This window comes from Melanaphis sacchari, unplaced genomic scaffold (assembly GCF_002803265.2).
Source record: "Melanaphis sacchari strain LSU unplaced genomic scaffold, SCAv2.0 Contig0_pilon_pilon, whole genome shotgun sequence".
Lineage (NCBI taxonomy): Eukaryota > Metazoa > Arthropoda > Insecta > Hemiptera > Aphididae > Melanaphis > Melanaphis sacchari.
The window spans coordinates 19,792,940-19,811,931 of NW_020270366.1; the positions used below are offsets into that span (position 1 = coordinate 19,792,940).

The 18,992-nt window shown below is 25.0% G+C and overlaps 4 protein-coding genes across 4 annotated transcripts; 2 read left to right on the forward strand and 2 right to left on the reverse strand.

The window, feature by feature from the left end:
* The first annotated feature begins 943 nt into the window (after nt 1-943).
* Nucleotides 944-3,518, forward strand: LOC112597661 (copper chaperone for superoxide dismutase). The gene is made up of 7 exons (XM_025343798.1): nt 944-962; nt 1,047-1,132; nt 1,359-1,569; nt 1,638-1,836; nt 1,895-1,961; nt 2,188-2,369; nt 3,305-3,518. Exons 2-7 carry the CDS (start codon nt 1,121-1,123, stop codon nt 3,438-3,440), a joined length of 807 nt encoding a protein of 268 aa, XP_025199583.1. The 5' UTR covers nt 944-962; nt 1,047-1,120; the 3' UTR covers nt 3,441-3,518.
* A 96-nt stretch (nt 3,519-3,614) lies between these two features.
* Nucleotides 3,615-8,260, reverse strand: LOC112597655 (coiled-coil domain-containing protein 149). The gene is made up of 11 exons (XM_025343788.1): nt 8,223-8,260; nt 7,941-8,081; nt 7,763-7,879; nt 6,896-7,000; nt 6,648-6,823; nt 6,505-6,577; nt 5,424-5,505; nt 5,216-5,360; nt 5,009-5,154; nt 4,520-4,567; nt 3,615-4,038 (listed from the first exon to the last, which is right to left on the reverse strand). The coding sequence occupies exons 1-11, from the start codon at nt 8,226-8,228 to the stop codon at nt 3,884-3,886; spliced, it is 1,194 nt and encodes a 397-aa protein (XP_025199573.1). The 5' UTR covers nt 8,229-8,260; the 3' UTR covers nt 3,615-3,883.
* A 1,480-nt stretch (nt 8,261-9,740) lies between these two features.
* Nucleotides 9,741-11,390, reverse strand: LOC112595772 (thioredoxin-like protein 4A). The gene is made up of 3 exons (XM_025341091.1): nt 11,153-11,390; nt 10,112-10,248; nt 9,741-10,026 (listed from the first exon to the last, which is right to left on the reverse strand). The coding sequence occupies exons 1-3, from the start codon at nt 11,228-11,230 to the stop codon at nt 9,813-9,815; spliced, it is 429 nt and encodes a 142-aa protein (XP_025196876.1). The 5' UTR covers nt 11,231-11,390; the 3' UTR covers nt 9,741-9,812.
* Nucleotides 11,391-11,728: 338 nt separating this feature from the next.
* Nucleotides 11,729-12,153, forward strand: LOC112600320 (THAP domain-containing protein 1-like). The gene is made up of 2 exons (XM_025347521.1): nt 11,729-11,799; nt 11,922-12,153. Exons 1-2 carry the CDS (start codon nt 11,729-11,731, stop codon nt 12,151-12,153), a joined length of 303 nt encoding a protein of 100 aa, XP_025203306.1.
* The last annotated feature ends 6,839 nt before the right edge of the window (nt 12,154-18,992 follow it).

Here is an 18,992-nt window from a genome sequence, read left to right on the forward strand (position 1 = left end):
ATCACTGGTGCTCCATAGTACATAACAAATGCAGCTCTTCATAACGACCTAAAAATACCAACAGTAAACGAACTTGTAAAAAGCTACTGTAAAAGTTTCCATTCAAAATTATCAAACCACATAAATCCTTTCATTAAAAATATGTCATCTCTAACATTACCACAAATTCCCCATCGATTAAATAGAAACTAATCCAGAGATCTTCTAAAATAAGAGGAAAAAAAATAATATTTTTGAAATTTTGTTGATGAACGGTCTCCTCTTTACGTGAATTGTTTGTGTACATTTATATTATCATTATTACATATTGTTTTTATTTTGTAAACAGATTGAATATATTTAAAGAAAAAAAAAACTAATTATTATTATGTCATTGCTCGTCTTTTTAACCGAGCAATTTAAAACAATAAATTTGTAGAACTTATCGAAGGCTAAATTGAAATTAGTGTGTACCAATTGAAGTTGAAATAATGAACCCCGTTATGGGTACTACTGTACTAGCATTTATTGAGTATTATTAGTAGGTAATTATAATAAATAATATCTACTAGTTTTAATTTCAATCGAAGTGAGGACTAATAATCGATTTAAGGTAAGTACATAAAATAGACCAAATCCACGTATAAAATAACCGAAATTGTGGACAATTATACAAAGACAATTTTTTTTTTTAATTTTCCATAAGATTTGAGAATTTTTCAATGTATGTTTTACTAGCGTTACAAGCAACGATTGTTGTAATTAAAACCGACCTGACTAATATTATCAGAAATAAGTCGAGTATTTAATATTTATCAGATTCTATCTTTTCTTTATCAATAGGTAGCTGGTTCTATGATATTCATTATTCTTATGTTATCTGTTATTCTACGCAAATGGTGTGTGCTATTATCACAGAATATTATTCATTAATTCATTATTCTGTGCCGTTATAATCTCGAATGTAAAATATAACTCATTACGTATGTAATTACTAATTACTACAAAATAACTATTTAAATAACTTATTTGTCTACAATTGTTTGATGCAAATAATGTTATATTAGATAGCTGTTGCCTGATACGGATACATTTTATACAACAATAAACTTTATAATAAAAATAATATATTACAGTTAAAATGTCTGCCAAGGTAAGATGTGCTTGATTTTTATTTTTGTTATAATGTAAGTACATGTTATTGTAGTATTAGATGTTCTACCTATTTGGATCTTAACTGATTAAGTTGATTATTGTTTGATGTTACGGTTTGTATTGAATATTACATTTTTTTCTTTTACTTAATATTATAATGGATAATATCTTAGGTATCTATGATTTACAATATTTTTAATTGACCATTTATTTTAACTATATAGTTAGAATTTGCTGTGAAAATGTCTTCTCCGTCATGTGTTGATAAAATACAAGATCAATTAAGCCAAAATGGTATTTCAAAATCAGATATTCATATATCTTATGAAACCGGAACTGTTATTGTTACTACAGATCAACCATCATCTCTTATTTTAAATTCTATTGAAAAAACTGGCTTTAAAGCAGTACTTAAAGGATATGGAAGTGCTTCATGTAAGAATTGTATTGTTCAGTTTTTATTACACATGTATTTTATTTAACTTAATCACTTTTTTTTTAAGATGAGAAGAACTTAGGTGCTGCTGTTGCTATGTTAGGTGGATCAACTGGTTATAGTAAATTAGGTATAAATGGTGTTATTCGGTTTGTTCAGTTAAACAATAGTGAATGTATAGTGGATGGTACTATTGATGGTTTACCTCCAGGAAAACATGGTATCCACATATATGAATGTGGAGATTTATCTAATGGATGTGAGAGGTTTGAATAATTTAAATCATTTTTCATGATTCTTTTAATTGAACTCATTTATTTTTAGAATTGGAGATCATCTTAATTTGAAACAAACATCACATGGCAATAAAAATGATGACCCAAATTTCAGGGTATGGTATAACAAAATTTTTTCTATGATATACTTTGTATCATTATAAAACTTAAGTTATACTCTAATATTCTGCTTTGTCTTTGGGCTATAATAGGCACAATATAAGTATGACTGATTTTTAATGAGTTTACATATACAAGAATTTTAACTATAATAATTGGTTGGTACTGTTTATCATTTATTGTTTTTTGTATTCAGTTTGCTCATTAATATTTATATTACAGCACACAGGTGATTTAGGAAATATCACTGCTAACGAAGATGGAAGAGCAGTATTTTACTTTAAAGATAAAATAATAAATGTATCACATTTAATTGGTCGAGCAGTTGGTATTACAGAAAATGAAGATGATTGTGGCAGAACCAAAATTAATACATCAGATATTGATGGAAATAGCGGAAAAAAGTAAATTAATATTTATAATTGATTTATTAAATAAAAAAATATAAATCATTTGAAGATTTATTTTTAGAAGAAATACTTAAAATTAAAATTTACCTAATCTGGTAGGGTGTGAGTTGTTGTAAGCTATGATCTAGACATTAAATCTATTTAAGTGTTTTTTAACCTATGGCAGTGGTTCTCACAATCCTTCATCCCCCTTAATTGAAAAAATATATAAATACTTATTAACATATAATAATATGCGTTTAAAATGTATGTATATTATTTAAAAAAAAATTATAATTAAATATATTTCATTTAAATATTAAATTGATTTTTTTTCGGTTTTTAGTAAAATCGTCAATTGCATGATTATAAGTTAATATTTATTGTTATGTAGTCAACAAAATTATAATAGTACGTGGTTGATTTAAAAATTCTATTCTTTTACATTAAACACAAATGAAAATATTTAAAATTAAGTATTTGATTACTATTATTATATAATTTGTTTATTATTATGTCAGAGAAGCCCTATAACAAAATTTTTTTATAAAAACATATATAAAACTCTTAAATACTTTAAAAATATACATTAACTTTATTTTCGAGTAGTTTAATTAATACATGGATAATATCTAGGTCAATAATTAGTGTACATACAAATCAAAACCATATCCACATTGCATATATGTGGAATTATTACCTAATTAACTGATTGTTATTTTGATAAATGTTATATTTGAAAAAAAATTTACAAAAATAAATATTTTGATATTGAAAAATAACTACAAATTTGTCTTTTCTAATTTTAAACATATTTCTGTCTACTTGGCGTTTTACTTACAATTATAATTGCACAAGAAAAATGTGCAAATGCTAGTAGTGTTCTGCCCTAATCATTAGTAATCAATTCCTTTTTCAACAATTAAACTATCATTGTTTTATTTTTACAGAATTGCTTGTGGTATTATTGCTAGATCTTCTGGTTTATTTGAAAATAACAAAAAGATATGTGCTTGTGATGGTGTAACACTTTGGGAAGAAAGAGATGTACCATTAGCTGGGCCCGGTAGACAAAGAAAAATATAAATATGTATGTGTTAAAGGTATTAAACTAAATAATTGTTATTTTAGTTCTAAGGGTAAAATGGTTAATAAAGATAAAATATTCTTGTACCAGTTGTATTTTTGTGCTATTTAGATTCTATATATATTTTATCAATATAGGTATTCAAGCAATAAAAATGTCAGTGTAAAAATGTATTTTTTTTATGTATATAAAAAGTGCATGATGACAAATATGTTTACAGTAAAATCTGTCACAATAATAATTAATTTTTATCCTAAATAATAAAATGATAAATAATTTAAAAATTTAAAACACAAATAGCAAGAAGACTTTTTTACTTTTTACAGTGATTTTAAATCAAGTACTAGTAAAATAGTTCTTTTATAAACAATACTCATCTTAAAATAAAAAAAATATTTACTATAAATAGTAAATGTAATATTGCAATTTTTAAAGTATTAAATTATGTATTTATATCTGAAGTAGAATTAAGACAAGCCTCAGTAGAAGTAGGATTAGACGAATCAAAGGTAATTGTTTGCATAGCCTCAGTAACAAGTTGTTGCAAATTTTTTGGTAGAGTATTCATTTCATTAGGATATTTATCAAAATTAATATCTGAAAAAAAAAGAATATTAATAATATATGATAAATAATAAGTATAATGTTTAAAAGAACTTTATCAGTGAGTGTAAAAATCAAATTTAACATTCAAATCAGACAGCAGAGGATTTATAATCAAGTAGTTAGTTAACTTATCTTAAAACTTAAAATGGTTTAAATAATTAAAAATTGTTGCCTAGTTTTTGATTCTTTTAGTTAAATTGCTCCCACTTTATTATTTTCAACAAAAAAACTTTACATTTATTTTTATTTAATAATTATATTATAAATTAGGGGTGGCCAACTTGTGACTCATCATCTTATTTATCAAATCAAAATTTACATATTATGATCTTTAACTTTTTTGGTATACAATTATAAAAAAATTATCAAGTTATGAAAAATAAATTAATAAGTAGTTTGTATATTGATATTATTGTATTTATTCATGCAGCTGAAGAACACATTCATGTTGGTCACCATTAAGCAGACTTACTTTTGATAATAGAATCATCTTCTTTATAAATTAAGCAACTATTTGACTCTGAAATAAAATAAAAGTATAATTTTATAAAATTAATACATTAAATATATTGTTACTACCTGTTAATCGTATTTAAGAATTAATATCAAGTAGTGTCATAGGTGTATCAATTAAGATATTGGTTTTAAAGCTAACCAGATCTTTACAATAATGGTAAAATTTGATAACTTCTTTTAAAAGTGTTATTTTATGAATAGGGAATTAGAAATTATCCAATTACTGAGAATGCAAATGTAATAATATTAACATGCATATACAATAGTGGATAGTTTAGGCTCAAAACATTTAATAAAACTAATTTTTAATTGAACATATAATTTTTTAGTTATTCATTTAATTATATAATATAAATATTTTTCAAAAAATTAAATATTTTAAGTAAGTAACTTTAAATTTTCTAATCAATGTTTATAGAATATCATATGATGTTATTTTACTAACCATCAATAGAACTTGTTTCAATATCAGTTTCATCAGATGTATTTGAACATTCATTCAACAAAACCAACGAAGGTGATATAATGGCTTCACCTTGGTTAATTGTTTTTAACTTATTTTCCAAGTCTTCTAATCGTTTAGCTAATACTCTAAGCATAATTTAAATAATATTACATATTTAAAAATATACCAAATTATATATAATAATACTTATTTGTCTTTTTTTGATGATTAAGTGCTATATTTTTATCTTGCAATGCTTCAAATAATGTCTGACATAACTTTCTTAAATCTGCAAGTGTTGTGCTGTTTGAAAATAAAGCTTGAAGATTTCCAGTTTCCAAAATTTGTTGCACTAAATGAAATTAAAATTAAAATTTGTTGATATAAATACTAGTATAACTTTAATATTACTCACTCTGTTTGCAAGTTATTACTTTGCGGGTTATTGAATTATTAGCAGTTAATAAAGATAAATCATCATTTGTTGTTGATGTACTCTAAAATAATAAAATTGTATTAAATGAATACATTTTAATAGCAAATCTAATCAACGTGAACTTTAAATATAGTAGAACATTGTTAATGTTAATTTTTAGCACTAAAAATATTACATTTTTTAGTTAATTACGTTAAAAAGATAAGCAAGTTAGTGAAGTATTAAAGAATAAAAACACTACATCATGATTAAAATATTTCAGTTTTGGTTGTAAAAATATGGTTACTTTATTGTAAGTAATTTATAAGTAAAACTAGATTATGCAATCAAGAACTCTGAAAATTACAAATATACTAAATATTGATGCCATGCAAGTTAGATAACAAGTCTGTACTAAAGCAATACATTATATCAACTCTAAAAAAAAAAAAAATTAGTTTTAAAAAGTAATTAACTGTTTTTATAGAAGTTATTAAAATAATGACTGCTATTAGAAAAATTAATTTATATTGTGTAAAAATGTAATGCTTGCCTGTTATTTTCTCTTTTTATTCCAGCATGAATTTATTATTTTTGCAATATAAATAGCCATGTACTCGGCCAATTTTTTTTTTTATGTATCAATTATAAATAATATAATAAACATAAAATAGTGCATTTTTCAAGAAGTTTAAATTTGTCTTGTAATTAAAAATAATGTAATTTTAAAATTACTAATTATAACTAAATTTAAATTAAGATTAATTTGCATATATGACAAAATATTTTTTTTTTACACATACTTAATACTTATTCAATGTTATTTAAAAATATTAGTCGAAAAATTAAAAATGTATTGCAATGAATTCATATTTTTCTATACCAATTAATTGTTTGAAAAAAAAGAAAAAAGTGCACAACAATATTAATACAAAATGGTATCAAATACGGCATAAATTACAAGAATTAATCATTGTACATGAACATATACTTTAATAATTCATATTCAACTCATCAACTGCACAATATAAACAGTCTACATACAAAAATTGTACCATAAGAAGCTGTAAAGGACATAAACCTGGTATAATGAATTTGTTTTCCTTAACATTTCCTTTTCGGCAATCTCTAACTGCAGTCTTTCATTTAAATACCTAAATAATATGCAATTGATATTTTTTTAATTCATTCTAAGTTATTTATTATTTATTTTAAAATACATACTTGTTTTCTAATAATAAACTATCTATATCTAATACAAGTTGATTTTTATTGGCATTTAAAGAAGCTGCTAATTGATAATTTAAACGTCTTATTTTATTTCGAACTCCATCTCGTTCAGTAATTAATTCTTGCTTATCGTCCAGTAATAAACCAAAATCAAGCTTTAATTGTTGATACTAAAAGTGAATATAAAATAATTTTTTTAAATATATTTAAAAATTGTATATTGACACAATAATATAATATACCTTTGAATGTATTATTTCTAAATTTTTGACTAATTCTTCTTTACTATCAGAGCTTGTTAAAATTGTATTGATACAATCTTTGACAAAACCACCAGTTCTTAAAACCTTTTAAAAAATAAATAAATATGATTTTTTTTTTTTTTAAATCATTGTTAAATATTATACACCAGAATTATTCTTATTTATTATTGGAAGTTTTAAGTGTTCTTAAAAATATTCTAAAACAAAAATACAAAAACTAATCAACAAATTTTGTGTTGTTAAATATTTAATAGTTTTTTGATGGAAGTCGTTCAATTTCTTTGTGACGAATTATTTTAATTTATTTAATAAATGATTTTATCCAGTTTATTTGTTAGTGATTAGGCCATCATTTAACATAACTTCAAGTACATTTCAAAAAATTCAAACTGAAGAAGGAAGTTCTCCTTATTTATGTTTTTTTGAGTAGTATCAATAATTTTTTTCACTAGATGATATTTTTACTTTGGATATCTTGGAAAATAAAAATTTATTCTTAGATTCATATGCATAAAGGTATATATATTTTAAACTGAGTTAATCAAAATAGAAAATACAAAATGTGTATTTATAAAATTTTGATTTATTTCATAAGTATCATTATAAAACTGTTCCACTTCTCCAGTAAAAACTAAATATCAAAATATTTAATAGATAAAGTCAAATAGATTTTAAATTCATACATTGACATCTGTTGCTACACTTTATCTTAAAGTTAGAAATTAAAAGAAATTGTTTTAAGTAGGAATTTTTTACTTTCTACTCCAAATTCAATCTTTTAATATAAGTGGTTATTTTATTAAAATAATAAATTGAAATGACAACAATTTATTTAAAAAGTCTTACTTGGTTGTCACCTTGAGCATCCTGTAGTTTTTGACGTATATCCTCTACTTCTAATCTCAGTTTCTTATTTTCTTCTCTAAGTTGATTCACAAGTTTATCATAATTCAACTGGTAGTTCTAAATTATGTAAAAATGTAATTTTAATAGACAATCTATTTTAAAAAATAAATTATTTTACTCTATTGTATGTATTATGTAGCATTTTATTTTCCAAAATTATTTTCAAATGATCACGTTCTATTCGACATTTTTCTAATTCTTCACTTAATACAGTGAGAGCTGCAGTCTTGCTATTCAATTTCTGTTCCAAGGCAGTACTCTGCACAATTTCATGTTTTAAAAAAATTATTATACAATGTACAAACTACCAAGTATAATGAATACAATTCAGCAGCATGCATTATATTTTAAAGATGTCAATTAGAAAATTATACACATATTTTAAGTAAAAATCACTTACATCCATTTTTGAAAATTAAATTATTGATTATTAAATGTACTGAGTAGTTACGTTGATTATTATTTATTTTAACATATGTTACAACGTTGAAGATACACTAAAATTTTAATTTTTTTTTTAATTATCATTTAAAAACTATAATCAATCAATTAAGAAATAAATCATGTTTTCATGTAAAAATTAGTGATATAATTTTATGTATAGTTTTTAAGAAATAAATCAGCCTCGTATTTTAAACTAACTCATGTGTCATCATTATTTGACAATTATTAATAACTGTAATTAAACAATAGCTTATAGAAAATTGAGTTTAAACCTATAAAATGTAGGTAATATTTAATATGATGTTCAATAATATGAGTTAATAGAGTTATGTATACATTGCATATGGTAATTACTATGATATTAATACAGTTTTATGATAACACGAATTTTGGTTTGATAAAAAAAAATACAGTGATACAAAATATGATAACCACAAGCGATCAATAATAATAAGTGATGGTAACGGTTATCTAAGGCCGTGGTGGTGATCAGTAATCACTGATCATAATTCTAAATTCATAACACAAAAATAGTTATTCTCAATTCTCATGATTATTGATTTCAATATTTCATTGACATTTATGTTTTATTATGATTATTCTGTGATTGATAATTAATAATTATTGCTCATAGATAATCAATTTTATGGACATTGGTCACCATTTAATACAAGTCAGTGAAGTCGCATTACCATTATTCCTTTATCTTAAGTTACTTTCAAGTTTTAACTATTGACATAAGCTCTTGATCGACAAGATTACGACACAAAATATTATACTTTAACTTTTAGTAGTCAGTATTCTGTTATATATACTTCTATTTATCATTTATCTTCAACCATGTACCCAAACATTTAAACTTATTAACATGGTAATACTTGAATAATACACATGATACAAAAGTTATGTAGTGTAGCATGGTAATAAAATTTTAAAATTTGGTTTGCTGGGCACTATGTAAATGAAAATCAATATAGTAGTGTCCAATACAATTTTTCAGTCTACAAATTACAATTTTCATGTACTATCTATGGTAATAACATTTACGCTGGGAATTAGGGTGTTATATATTTATACAGAATTATTTACCAGTATTTTATTTGTATTTGAAATCAAAACAAGTGGTTAAAATTTTTTTAATGTTTTATATTGCATGACGAGAATCAAGAAATAAAAATTATATAAGATAAAAAATCATTTTTAAATTATTTCTAATTAAGAATTCCTATGAACATTAATGTCATCATACAACTTATATGTATGTAACAAAAATAAAATAGTATTAGATGTTGTACATCTACCATTTAATTTATAAATAAAATGTAAAACTTAAAAATAATAAACATTTAAACTATAGAGTTTAAAATTGTAGAAATTATCAATTCTACAGAAATGAAAAATATTTTATTTGTATAGAAGTGTATCAAATATTATTAAAAAATTAAATTAAAATATATAAATATATATACATACACAATGCATTATATTAACATAATATGAATCATATAGGATTTAAATTAGTATACAATAATAATATACTAACTATTTAGTAACGATATTTAGTAGAGTAATCTTTAGGAGAAACAACTAAACCACGTCCTTTTCTTGCACCTCTATATACTGTTTCAACGATATCTATCATTTCTTGTTTGTCTTCAAGTGCCCAATTAATTTTATTGTTATTTCCGGTACCCAAATCAATCATAATGTGTTTGTTGCGGAAGAAAAACATAACAGTACATGGATCATACAATTCATACCTAAATAAAATATAACCAATAATTTTAATAAGAACATAATTAAGTATATGTATAATAATCAATAAAATAATTTATTTAAACTTACATTTTATTAAAATCGGGTACTTTGGTGATGTCAACTAAATATATAACAGCAAAGTTTTTCACTTTTTCTGCAATATTATACAAAACTTCATCCATTTTCATACATGTAGGATCCCAATCGTGACCAAAACGAATAACCTGAAAATTATTATAGTTTAAATATATTAAACATGTACAATATTATTTTTATAATAGAGTATGAATCAATAATAGAATAAAATTATTTTTAAAATAATTTTAAATTTTAAAAAGTTAAAATACACTATATATATATAACAAGATTTCATTAATTAGATTTATTTTAGTAATAGAGATTCCTATAAAAATAAATTAAATAATAGAAGTAAAATAATATACTTTTATCCGTTAAGTTTATCAGACAATCAAAATTCTTTAAAATTTTTAGATGCAAATCTTTATTGTTATTTAAACAATAATAATTGACACCTAATAAATAGCAGAACGGTACCCACTTCCCTACTTATTTAAAATTGCATTTCCTATTTTTATTAAAGTTTTTTGATATAATTTAATATTCTATAATACCCAACTGATTTTGTTAATTATACCATGACAAATTGTTTCCATACATATTTTTTTCTGAAATCAAACATCCAAAATATAATATGCAATAAACTATCATTATATTTTCATGCTTGTTGTGATTTTGAATTAAACAAATCTATTAATATTTATAATAAAAACAAAATATTTCTTTTATTTATTCAATAAAATAAGTTTCTATCTTGAGTTCCATAAGCCAATGTTTTATTTTTATTTGATTTAAGTTTTTAAATTAAATTTAAGAAAAATTCTATAAATATGTTAATTTTAAGAAAAATTTTACTTCAACAATAGCAAAATAAGTAAATAAATAAAATAAAATATTGTACAATAAATTATTCTATGTTGATCACATACAAATTTTCTACATGAATTTGGTGAAAAAAAAAGTAAATGGATTCCAAGTAAAATAACGATTATAATTATAATTCCATACCTTTCTAATTAAATTTTAATATAAGTAAAATATTTTACTTACAACCACTCTATCTTCTTCTGAGAGAATTGCCTGATCAACTTGCCAGCCGTTAAACAAATGCGCTAACATATAAGACATATTAAATGATTTACAAAAACTTTTTCTTGAACAATGAGGTTTTGTTTTATATTAAATTAAACTACAATGTTAATTTATTTAATTTTCAAGTTCTGTTTAATGTTTGTAACTTGTAGGTAGAGTTGTACTGTTGATGTTGAACAATAACAAACACGATTTAGGGTCAGAAAAGACAGTATTACATTCAGTATCAAAAAATAATATCGATAATCTTTATCAATTTTTCCTTCAAAATCGGTTGGTAATCTTGGAAACTTTCATAATTATCAGTTATCACGTACTATAGTCGTCTATAGATGTATATACTACACTGGAACGCGCACTTATCAAAAAACGAGCCGGCTCCTTGAATCGTTTCCTCCACCATTGCAGGGCAAAAGAATTGAGTATTTGAGTGGCACAAAATGCAATTTCGATAATTTTATGCAATTTATGGTGTCAATGTCAAATTGTAAACTAGTTCCTGCTCTATTGTAAATTATTATTATTTATTTAATCATGGTTATTTCGTGTTCCTCATATGGGTGCACAAATAGACGGCAAAAAGGAAGCGGCATACAATTTCATCAGTAAGTAAAAACATAGGTACTCTTCATTTCTCTACCAATTATTCTAATATAAATAGTCATCAATCATAATATATAAGATAAAATTTGCTGTCTGATGAGTATACTTTATTTTCCTGACTTAGCTTTCCTCTAAAAAGGTCATCCGTTTTGGCAAATTGGATAAATGAAATGAAACGCAAAAACTTCAAACCTACCAAGTATAGCTATTTATGCAGCGAACACTTCACAAATGATGATTATCAAATTCGACCAGGATCAAATGTGAGATGGTTAAAAGATGATGCTGTTCCATCTATATTTAAAGAGTTTCCAAAACATTTACAAAAGAAAAAAGTTGTTCGCCAATTGCTATAAAGACATCCATTGGTAAATGTAATCATTTTACTTCATATCATTTTAATCATTTACAAATTTCAGATATTTTCATTACCTATTTTTATTTATTATCATGAAATATACCTTCATACTTCACACAACATAGTGGCTAATTTTGCAACTATGTTTTTTAACAACATTAAAAATATTGTTATATACAAATGTTGTATATAGATAGGCTAAGTTTTCTTCACTGAACATTTTCTAATTTTGAGACATCTAAACTTTTACTCAGTGACATATACAAATATTTAGATGTGCAACTTTTATAAACTTTTCCACCCCCAAAAAAATTGAAAATACACCATCTGGTTATTTTTATTCTGTTTTTATATATTAGCAACAAGTGTCTATTACCTCAGCCAGTGTGATATAATGGTGCATTATATCATTTTTTTGTATGAAAACCAATCATTTTTATTATTTATTAATTCAGGTTGACAATAGTTGTGATACATCTGTTGATACAGTAGGTACAGAATGCTCCAGTGCAAATATGGTACCATATTATATGGATCTAACTAAGGTAATTTGAAATTGTTACAAAATATTTAAATATATTTTGCATTTAGCAATCATAATTATTAATTACAGAGTTCAGAAAGTATTGAAAATAATAGTAAAAGTGTTCAGTGTTCCATAGAATCACCTACAAAAGCAATATTAAGAAAAAAAGTAAAAGTATTACAACAATGCCTTAAACGAAGAGAAACTAAAATAAAATCATTAAAAAATAATTAAGTTAACTTAATTGTTTCTAATACAATTTTTAATTTGTAAAATATATTTGTGTTAACACTGTTAACAGATCTTGTCATGGACATTAAGAAAAACATCCCCATGTCAGATGATATGATACAGCTTGAAGAAAATTTTGGTGGGATACCGTTAGCTTTATTACTGCATGAACGCAAAGCTAAAAAAATTGGAAAAAATGCCATACGCTATAGTGATTTTATGAAAGAATTTGCTAAGACGCTTTTCTTCTGTTTTCTTAAAGCTTATAAGTATGTACGCACGCTATTTAGACTTCCTCATCACTCAATTATTTGAAGCTGGATCAGCACTATGGAATGTGAGCCTGGGTTTTTGGAAGGAGTCTTCAAGTTTTTAAAACTTGAAATAACTTTAAAGAGTTGGTTACACGATTGTTCGTTGGTTTTCGATTCCATGTCGATTAGAAAACAACTAATTTGGGAACCTGATAAGGGAAAATATGCTGGAAATGTAGAATTTGGTATTGGTGAAAGTACAGAGCTTGCTATTGAAGTTTTAGTTATTATGCTTGTTTAAGTAAACAGTTTAAATGCCCAATTGCTTTTTTTTATGTCAATAAGATAAATAGTAGTGTCTTAAGTACATTATTATCTACAGCTATTGTAAAACTGCATGAGATAGGCATTTAGATCTGGAACGTGACCTGTGATGGTGCTTCTACTAACGTACAATGTTTTAAAAAGTTAGGCTGTAGTTTTGATAGACAACTTGAGTACAAAATTCACTATAGATAATTCTATAGAAGTATATTCTATGTTTGATACTTGCCACATGTTTAAGTTAGCTCGTTTTTCTTTAGCTGAAAACACATTTTTCAATCAAAAATTGGTGATATAAAGTGATCATATTTATGTTCTTTGAACTCTTTTCAGAATGAATTAGGATTTAAATTGGCAAATAAACTATCTGCATAACATAAATTACAGAAATGCAGTCATGAAGGTCAAGCTTGCAGCATAAACGTTGAGTAGTGGGGTGGCCGATGCAATTGAATATCTGTGTCAAAAAGGTGAACCTTCTTTTAAAAATAGTGAGGATGTAGTATATGCATCTCGATGACTATAGTTCGGCCAGCGAAAAGTGAGCCGCGATATCAATGCTCCGGGTGGCCGAATTTCATCAGGGCTTCTACAGCTATTTGGCGCGTAAATTAAATTCAAACTTGTTGTCATAAGAATATTATTATTTCTCCTTTATATTTTAGTAAATATGTATTTTTAAAGAAATAAAATAGGTATGATTATAGTACATGCAATTTATTTATTCAAACTAATAAATGTGCAATGTAAATAATATATATAAAATATAAATAATAAATAATTAAGTTTTTATACAATATTAGTTGTCATCGTCATAGTCACTTGAACTGTCGTCGGGATTTATGGTAAGAATAATAGGTTCCAAAATGTCGTCCCTTAGCATTTCCTTCACCAGGTCTTCGTCTTAAATTTTTGTACAACGTCACCGAATTTTGCCCAATTTTCTTTTGTCACTGCATCTAAGGCGTCAACACTTCAATATCTGCAATTTTGAACGAATAATTTTTTTCAGCGACTTCTCTCTTAACTTGTGCTCAAATCATTTCGATAGGGTTATACTGGCAGTGATATGGTGGCAGTCTCACTACATCATGACCCATTTGTAAAGCTATTTCGTTTAATTTATATTTTTTTCTTTTGGCATCGACAATTTAACTTTTTCTCGTAATTCACACAATGTTTCTTCGGGAGTAAATGGTATTGATTTTTCTTGTAGCTATTTTTGAACTTCTGCCTTTTTAGTATTAATCTTAGGGTAGTCTCCAGTTTTTATTGAATGGTATGAGGCATTGTCCATGACTATAATACATGGTTCCTCCAAATTACCTTACATATTAAGGAACCATTTTTCGAATACTATGTTGTTCATCTGTGAATGATAGTCTCCGGAACTACTTATGACTTGTACCGAATTACCAGTTTGGCATTTTTAACAAAGCCAAATGACGGTGACCCGGCATGGCACACAATGAGTCTACCGCTCTTCCTTATGGGTACCTTTAGTCCTTCAGTATTATCTGAATTTTGCCTAATGTACCCAGGGGTATGGTTTTGGTTTACCCACGTCTCATTCATTAAACAACTGGTCTCAAATCGTTATTACATCGAAACGCATTCATTTTTCTTAAAAATTTTACTCAAGAAGCAACAATGTCATTTTGTTCCATCAAAAAATTACGTCTATCATCACATTTTTTGTAATTAAAATCTAAATTTTTTAAAAGAACTTTCATGGACAATTTTGAACCCGGATAGTTGGTTTTTTCATGCATTGCTGCCAATATTTTTGCACTTGTAGGAAATTAATAATTGTTGTAAAATACTTATAGCACAGAAAAATCGATAAAACATACGTACACACAAACTCACAGGTTAGGGTGAAAAATGCTCTAAATATTAAGAAAATGCACTAAAATCATCTAAAAATGCATTTATGGTTAATTTTGCCAAAAATGCAAAAAACAAAAATTACTAAAAAAAAAAATCAGTATTACCCAAAATACATTTTATATTTACAGACCATCGTTTCAAAACACCAGAAAAAAAGATGCCTCTGCATTAAAATCCCAGCCCTATTTATTATTAATTCGGTTAGGTATATTATTATATATAATAAAGGTTTATCATTAAAGTTTAAATTTTTATTAATGCATAGATAATTTTATAATTAATATACCTAACTATATTAATAATAGAGTTAAAAAATTATTAAAGCTATTACCTATACATGCAATTTTTAAACTCCTTAGACAAATAATAATTAAGCATTTAACCAAATTCTTTAATTTAGTTATTGAAACAATGGCCAATTGATTTTCTAACCCTTATTTCTAAATTCATTAAGAAAAAAATCTTTTGATATACCTACCATTAAACTTATCACAACTTAATATTGATCATCAAGTTATTACTTTAAACGTCAATTTGTTTATAGATTTTCAAGGTTTTTATTATTTTTTTACATGTGTGACTTAGTTTTAATAATTTAATTTTTTTTCAGCTGTATGTATCTCGGAGTATCTAATTCAATACGTTTACGTTTATGATTGGAGAATAATTGTTTTTTTTTTTAATAAAAAACAACAGAGAATTGTATTAATATTTTTTAAGTAATCAATTTTCATCAGAGATGTTAAATTAATTTTAGTAACGGTTGATAAATCTAAGGTTAAATCTTCATTTAATTCTAAATGTGTTTCAAGTTTATGGATGTATTTTTAAAATTTTTCAAATGTTTTGCCAGATGAAATAGACGGAACCACCGAATTTTTAAATCAGGGCCGCGCCAAGGGGGGTTTTGGGTATTCAACCTCCCCCTTCCCGAAAATTTTTTTAGGCACGCCACTATTTTAAATATAACCGATAATTTCCCCCAGAATTAATTTTAAAGTTTGATATTAAAACATGTTCACTACAGAGAGCATAACATTTTGTAAAAATGTATCCTTTATGGCAAACTCGCAAACCTAAGTACATTTTAAATTTCTGATAATATACTTCAAAGAAACTAAAAACTAAAAATAGAAACCATTTATTTATATAATATAAAACTGTCACGGGTTTTGATTTTTTTCATTTAAGTACCCACTAACCTAAAAAAGTTAATTTTACTATTTTTTTTGTCTTCTGTTCACACATCCATGCGCAAAGCATGACACCATTATAGTTTATATTATAGGTAATTTAATGACATTATGTTACATACTAAATGAACAACGGCGGATTTACGAAGGGAGAGAATTTGAATTATTTTTACTTTTTTAGATACTAACAATAATTTTAAAGTTTTTTTATTAGTCTTTCCAATTTTATAAATTTAGAAATAAAGTAAAAAAAATTGATAGGAATCAACAAAAAATGTGAATACTTACTCTTATCTCACTGTTATTGCCGCCATTGAAACTTTGTGATTATATTTTTAAACCACAGTCTACAGGCAAAAAAGTTAAATATTCATTGAGAAACCAAAGATGCGAGTAAAAGAATCAATAATAAATAATAATTGATTAATTATCTCAATTATTGTTTTTTGAACAATAAATTAGGTATTGCTGGGACAAATACTTGATTAAAAATCAGTGATAAGCTATCTTCAACTGCAACTAGTAAGAACTAAGATTAATTAAATTATTTTAGTCTAACAAAATTTTAGGGAGAAAGCAGCGTATTTGTAAAAGGGTAAAGCGGCACTTGTGCTTAATCAGCCCCTGAAGTCTACGACTTCTTGATTTACAAATCATAAAAATATTTTAAGATGCCGTAGTAAAACCAAAACATTAATTGTAATTTGTGATACGAGTAGTTAAAAGGTATATTTCCAATTCGTTTAATAGTATTTTGCTGAATTTCCTAGATTTTGAATGTTTATTAGTTATTTCACTAATAAGAATAGAATAGAATTTCAACAGTTAGTTGATGTACAAGACGTATGTTCTTTCACTATTGATATGCATAACATTTTGACCTAACTTAAAATGTGAAAACTTAAATTAGCCTTAAATTGACAAAATGTAGTGAAAAATATCTTAGAAGTCTTTCAAACACTGTAGTGAAGATATTTATTCAAACATTCATTTTTTGTTTAAAATATTGGTTACTTTGCCCGTTTCTACAACAACATAATATGAACAATTTATATTGAAGTTATCATTTTATATTATACACAATGTCAGCATAACGTGTGTATGTAACGCCTTAAAATAGACTTATATATTTTTATAGTTATACATTTATAACTTATATACATGTAAGTATTATATAGTGTTGTAAGTATTAAGTATATACCTACCTATAAGTTTTATTGTTCGGTAATATTTAGTAAAAATTAAGTAGGTGAGTATATATGTTAAGTATTTGAAGAATGAATGGTGTTCGTGAGACTGTGACACTTAAGTAAGGGGCCTTAACATCCATGTAATATATCAGCCATTTCCCTTGATTTAATGACCTGTATATTAATAGGAGTATAGGCAGTATAGCAAAAGTGCACATAATATGTATCTTATATAATATATATATATTTTCAATGGTGAAAATTATTAGTAAAGGAGGTATATAGGGATGACCAAAACATCAAAGTCATTACTCAAACACCAAATCAAGTCCTCATTGTGTAGATAGGTACTTTAAAATTTTATTTATCTATATACAGTGGATTCTGCTTAGTATGGACAAATTGGGACCAACCCTGTTTGCTCACATTAAGCGGTTGCTCATAAATACCGAAATTAGTTTAAAAAAAAATATGATATCAAAAAAATTTTCAATTTGTTTACGTGAATCATTCAATTGGAAAAAAAAAAATGTTAAATTACTACATAAATAAAACTAAATAAAATTACTTTTTGGATTTGGAAGGTATACAAAAATTGTAATTTCTTGTTGTCTAAGCTGTTTGGTGTGGATATGGTTTACAAAAGTGGTACACGTCTCAAGCTTATCAGATAGACTACCCTATAAACTACTCTTATTACCCTTTTGTGTATATTCTAACGCTATAATAAAATAAAAATTGCCCACATAAACCGAACCGAGTGCCCTTATTAAGCGATTCTTTTGAACCTTTTTGGTATGCATTGGAATAGAGCCTAGACCATTTTGGCCATTTTCCCCATATTAACCGATTCCCACATTAAGTGAAATCTACTATATGTATATTGTTTACAATTAAAAAAATAAATTAATACTTATGTTTTTATAGGACAATCGAATTTTACATACTTTTAAAGTTATACTTACTTATAAAAGTTTTTTTTCCATTCACTTATGAGTTATTAATTATTAAATTATATAGTAAATAAAATATATATACTCAATAATCAATTATTTTCCAGTTTTTTTTAATTCAGTTAAATTTAAAAACGAATAAGAAGGCAAAACTTTACTGTTCTATTATATTTAGCGTAAAAATTAAAATGATTAAGAAATTTTTTAAATTATTCTGTGGCTACCTTCCGGTTTTTTGGTTAAAATTGTAATTTAAAAGAGGTCAATTTAAAAAAA